At 37.4% G+C, this 6000-nt stretch overlaps 1 protein-coding gene across 8 annotated transcripts in view; it reads left to right on the plus strand.

The window, feature by feature from the left end:
• Positions 1–5717, plus strand: part of REEP1 (receptor accessory protein 1) — a 49293-nt gene extending 43576 nt beyond the window's left edge. For 7 of the 8 annotated variants that reach the window (XM_088139517.1, XM_088139648.1, XM_088139716.1 and 4 more), the window contains 2 exons: positions 2564–2715; positions 4202–5717. In XM_088139517.1, the coding sequence (XP_087995643.1) occupies positions 2564–2715; positions 4202–4279 (230 nt within the window). In that variant the 3' untranslated portion in view covers positions 4280–5717. Of the gene's footprint in view, positions 1–2563; positions 2716–3621; positions 3744–4201 lie in introns of all 8 variants that reach the window. The other variant, XR_015795956.1, reaches the window with a different exon arrangement.
• The last annotated feature ends 283 nt before the right edge of the window (positions 5718–6000 follow it).

Here is a 6000-nt window from a genome sequence, read left to right on the forward strand (position 1 = left end):
GCTTAATGACGCTGAAAGTTGCCGGCCAGAAATGGTCGACACTTCAGCGGTTTGAGTCCAGCCTTCGCGTTAGCAGGGTGAGCTCCTGTTTCCTCCCCAGTTCCTGTAAACCCAACAGTTCGAAAACTCACGTGAGTAGATAAATGGGTACTCTCACTCCGGTGGGAGGAAAAATGCTGGCGGTGCCTTGCAAAAAAGGAGTTGGGAGCAGTTGCCGGTAAGCGCGAAAAACCGCACGCGCCTGAAAAGGGCGTGAAGCAACGGAAACCCTGCCTCCTGTGCTTGCCAGCTGGGCTCTGCTCTAGGAAGGAGGCTCTGGCAAACCACTTCCGAAACAATTGCCTTGAAAACTGCAAGGACTCGTCCAAGCAGTCACTGCAGAGTCGGTAACGACTGAGCGCAGATTAAAAAAAATTTTTTTTAAATGCATCTGTATTGTTATTCATACTTTTATATTTGGGGACTTTGGGAACGTTGTAGGTAGGAAAGCAAATGAGAACCCGTTTGGTCTAGTGGTTGAGGCTCCAGGCTAGAAACCAGAACTAGACTGAGTTCTAGTTCTACCTTAGGCATGAAAGCCAGCTGGGCAACTTTGGGCCAGTCACCCTCTCTCAGTCCCCGACATCAGGCTCGGATGACAAGCTGGTTGGTCAATTCCTGTTGCAACCAATGGATTAACATTCGGTTGATCTGGGGGGGGGAGGGGGAGTGGACCCTGTACATGCGGGAAAAACACTAGGAAGAAAAAAAAACAGGTAGGAAAGCAAACATGAATATATTGTTATCTTACAGTTTCTTTTGCTTTAACATTTCAGCATTTGCTTGTTTTGTCTGATAAAGACAAATTAAACTATGTGTCTCTGTATTTGTATTTGTTATCTATCACCCTAGAATATTTAGGGTGGCTTTAATTTTGTTTTTGGCTTACAATTTAGAATTATTTTTAAGTAATGCTTTTGTACATCCTTATGATTCTTGCACTGAATATTTAGGTGTTTCTTAAACCTTCCGCATTTTATATTATTTAAAATTATATGACTTATTTAAGAAAATTATCACACTACGTATTTTTGGTAGCTATATTAATAAACTGAATTTAATGTTTAAATAGTTTAGTCACTATTGAAACACTAATGAATTCTGAAAAACATTTTTGAGCCAAGGAATATGGCTATATATCTTGCCAAATGCTTTCTTGTTTATTGTTGTTTTTTTCTTTCCTTCCCTATGTACGTATTTTGGGACTCTGATGTAAGTGCTACTGATTGCACGAGTAACTTCCAAATAGGAATGAATAGCATTTTATAACTAAGAAATGCTTACTCTTAACTGTTTAATAATATATAGGATGCATGTTTCTGTGCTGGTGTATACAGGAATGCTAGCCAAATCGTTGGTTTTCCAGATTTTTTTAAAAATAACAATTGAACCTCCTTACTCCCTTCACTAAGATACTGTATGCAACTGTTGTGTGTGGTGTAAACAACTTTTGTTGTCTTGTTTGATTAGCAACAGAACGACTGTAGATACGTAACTTATTTAGTTTTTCTTCTGATCAGGATGTCTATAATGCTGTTTCTATAAGACATGCACTAAAGGATTCACAACATCTAATGCATATTATTGACTTACTGAAATGTACCAAATCTGCCTAGATGTATTGTAATTCTAACTAAATAACAAAACATATGAGACTTTTTACTTGGCTTTGCTTTGCATAGCTACAAAGACAGCAGTGTTCTTTATAATATTTTGTAAGTTGTTCATAGTTCTTTATAACTTTGCTTTATCATGAGTTTATGTTGCAAGGTGACATAAAACATAAAAAATTGCTTTAAGATGACATTATGTTCCTGGAATTGTGTTCCAGTGTGTTCCTGGGGAAGTGTACAAATAGTGAGGGAAGAGTGGTGGTCCTTTGGGCCTGCAGGCTTTCTCCAGCCTCGTGCCTTCAACCAACGTAGTTAACTTGGGTAGGAACCCAATAAGATCTGTGGCAGAGGAAGGGAGGGAGGGAGAAACCAATGCTGCTACAAATTGTCTGGAAATGGTTCATGGTTGCAACCACTTTTTGTTTTTAAATGTGCACACTGCTTCAGGAAAAAAAGACAGGATAACCTGGAGGGCTAGAGGGGGTAGCAGGGAACATTCTTACCTATTTGCTTTCTGTTAAATGGATATTTTGTGATTGGCAACATTTATTGTGGCAGTCGATCTCTTTGAGTGCCCATGATATTTCATTACATTTTCAAGTGTGCCAACTGGCTCCTGGTATTCAGTATGAGTTGGAGTTCTTTTTGCTGGAGATTATGGGAGTTGGAGTTTAACATGAAACTGGGGAAAGCTAAATCCTTTTAACAACTAAAACAACTAACAGCTGAAAAAACAGACAGCTTAAACGATTGACAAATTACAGTGATTTGACTCCATTTATATTATTATTAACTTCTGGAGAAAGCATGGCCTGGACAGCAGCTGCTAAAAGCCAGTTTGCTGACCACCTTCTGTGACCTTCCATGTCCTGTTTCTCTTCATTATTTAGATGTTAAATGGCTGCTCTAAGTGGTTGAACTAGAGGGTGAGCTAAAGGATGAAAAGTCACCTGAAGCAAACTCTGAACCAACTGAAGTTGTGTTGTCAGAGGATGAAGGGAATGGCTCATTGGATTGCACATCCAAGACTAAAAGTCCCCCCCCAAAGGACCCAATAATTGAGGTACTTCCATATTGGAAAGAGGCTTTAAAGCCACACTTACTTTTAAATACACGTTCCTTTTGTAGGACCTTTGCGGTTTGTTTCTTATCTTTGGGTAATTGCAGTTACATCTCTCCACAGCTAGAATGTCTCTCTTTGGTTATGGAAGTAGCATATCCTCATATTTAAATAGGGAAGAGAAAGATTTAGAAAGTAGGTGAGTGTGTGTGTGTGTGTGTAACGAAACCTGTATAATTGGAAAACTATCATTTTAAGGGGAAGGGTGTTATTTCAAATTTAAACTTGCCCATTAAATCATGAAATTATTATTAAGGCTGCTTAAAATTAAAATGAGCAAAGGTACTATTCAGACATTATGAAAGTACTACACTTGTCAGCTTATTTTTGTAAATTCCAGATTTTTAACTCTGACAACCCAGCCTTTTCAATAGTTAAGCTGCAGAGTACAGTGCTACAATAAAATATAATGTTAAACAGTAGAAAGCAGTGATGGATAATGTTTTCCCTTTGGTGAGACGGTAATCACCCTGATATAATGAGTGAAACATAACAAGCTTCTGAGTTCCAGAAGGATGTAGTTGTGGAGGTAGAATAAGTTCCGTATGAAGATCCATATAAAAAGACATGTTCCGCGGTTTTGACTGTCCCAGATCCATAGCGACAGGCATGTTCATTACATGGCTTACAATTGAATGTGTCCTCTAGCAGAGCAGATGGAAGGAAATTGGTTCAGGCCTTAAAGAATGCTCTCCAATATTTGGGCAGAGGCAAGGTCCAGTTTGGTACCATGATGTATCATAACTATTAACCATGCTGAATTGTTTCCACTGAAATGTTTCATTGTGTAGTTATAAACTGCCAGCCTATTAAGTTTGAACTATGTGCTTCATCCCAAACTGTTTCAAGCCCAAGTGTCATCACTGAAAGTCCAAATTGGCATTGCAGTGGGAAGAGTGTGGAATAGTGGATAAGGCACAAGCCTAATCCTGGGGAGATCCAGGTTCAAGTCAGCCATGGGAACTCATGGGGTAAGTTCGGGCCAGTCACCCACTCTCAACCCAACCTATCTCACAGGGTTGCTGCTCTGGGAATAAAAATGAATGTAAGTCACCTTGAACTCCTGGAAAAAAAGTAGGATAGAAATGCATATCAACAAATACACAGCTAAAACATACAGTAAATTGAAAAATTGCAACATTAATGTTGAAGGTTAATATCTTATATCAGCTTTCTCCAACCATATAGAACTGCAACTTCCAATGTCCATGTTGGCTGGAATGGTGGCAGTATAATCTTGCATTGTATCAGAGCAGAGGATTATGTTTATACCAAGAATAACTTTTGCCCAGCCTATTGTCCTGAAAATCAAGGTTGTTTTAGGATCCATTTTAGAGTTGATTATTCATACTTGTTAAATACTTGCATACGTTGCTTTGTTCTAATTACATGCATGGAAAAATCAATATTTGTGTTACGCTTTTGACAGGCACCGCCTAGGAGCCTTAGACCTCGTTTCAGGAAAAAAAGTACCTCATCTTCTACCACTGAAACCATGCGAGTGTGATGAGCCATTTAGCACCAAGATCTACAGATTGCCTCTCTTCTGCCTTAAAAGATCTACATTAATAATTGTTTGTGGGGGGAGGGGAACAGTGGTGAGATGGATGTGTTTGTGATATTGTAGCATTTTAGATATGAACTTTCTTGCTCCCCTTTTCTTATGCTGCCTATACTCTGATCATTTGTGTTGCATTGTAATTTCCACTGGCAGAAGCAATGTTTTTGCTACCCCTTGGATTTCTTTGCAATATAGCAGTTTTTTCAGCTACAGTAATGGGGCTCTATATTTGTAACCATTAGTTACATCACCTCAGTTTCAGCTCTGTTAATGAACCTGGACAATGAATTCTTCATCAGTTTTTAAATCATATTTATTTGGGGTTTCATAATAAGTATAATGTGGACTGGCAGGGGCCACAGATTTTTCAGACTGTGAATAATGTAGTAAGTCATTAATTATTTTGACTGTACAAGTAGTGAAAATGTAAGAACAAATCTAAAGTACATTACTATTTCTTCTGTGCACTTCATTTAGGGGGTCAGTTACGTATATTCTGTCACTAAATCTGCATAAAAATGGAGTCACTGGAGTCTTAGAAATTTAGAGATGAGAAACATATTTACAGAACTACAGCACTAATGAATCTTTGGTTTGATGACAGAACATTATTAAGACTGATGTCATTATGTTCAGCTAACTATGAAATCAGGTAGACACTGCATTCACATTAATAGAGCTAGAACTGTGCTGTTGAGAAATTCACTTTGTATAAAAAGAAGTTCATACAGTATTATCTTAAATGTTGACCATTTTAATGGGCAATTGTGCAACATGTCTAGGGCATATTTATGGTCATAATAATGAATGCTAGGGTGCAAGTCACAATCAGTTTTGGGTACAAATCAATCCTCTGCCCATATGATTTTAATCCTGTAATTTTCCCAGCTCACACATTAGCATTTAATTTAGAGAAGTTCACAGATTTCAGCAGTAATATAGCTTCTGGTATAGATTACAACAGTATGTATTTAGATGGTACATTTGTAATTATAGGAAAGTTCAAAAAAAGGAAAACATACTAGGATTGGTGTATTTTTGCTTTGGATTGATGTCTCCTGTATGTGTGAAGCATGTGAAATCTTGAAGTTTATTCTATAAGCATTTGTGTTTGCCTTTGTAGCTATCTAGTTAACTAGAAAAAAGTACTGTAGAACATAAACATGTTGACATTGTGGATAGGTAGATTGTGTATGACAGCACTAATCTAATCTCCTTCAGGTGAGGTACTTAAATGGCTGTATTTCAGGCTCCAGTGTCAACATTATGAAGTGGATATATGAAGTATATCATTTATGGGATTTTTTCCTAATGTGCTTCAGTATTAGTTTGGAACCTCCTAAAGCTTTTGAAATACAATGATGGGATTTTTTTTTTTTTTTTTGCATCAGCAATGCATCAGTAGGATTAGCACTATGTGAAAAAATAATAAACAATTGTCTCCCATTTATGCCAGATTTGGACCTGTTGCCATTTCAGTCAGTAAATGAAGAATTTAAATGGCAGCTAGAAAATATTAAGTCATAGCACAGGTATCTCAAAATCTTTAATGAGTCAGCTTGCATATTTATTAAGATGTATATTCTATAGGCACATTCTGTCTTTCTCATACACATATACCTACTTCATTACTGTATGAAACAATAGCAGACATACAAATACTTATA

The sequence above is a fragment of the Python bivittatus genome, unplaced genomic scaffold (genome assembly GCF_059951505.1).
Source record: "Python bivittatus isolate LINGU-HERP-01145 unplaced genomic scaffold, Pbiv_v1 ctg000000_np1212, whole genome shotgun sequence".
In the NCBI taxonomy this organism is placed as follows: domain Eukaryota; kingdom Metazoa; phylum Chordata; class Lepidosauria; order Squamata; family Pythonidae; genus Python; species Python bivittatus.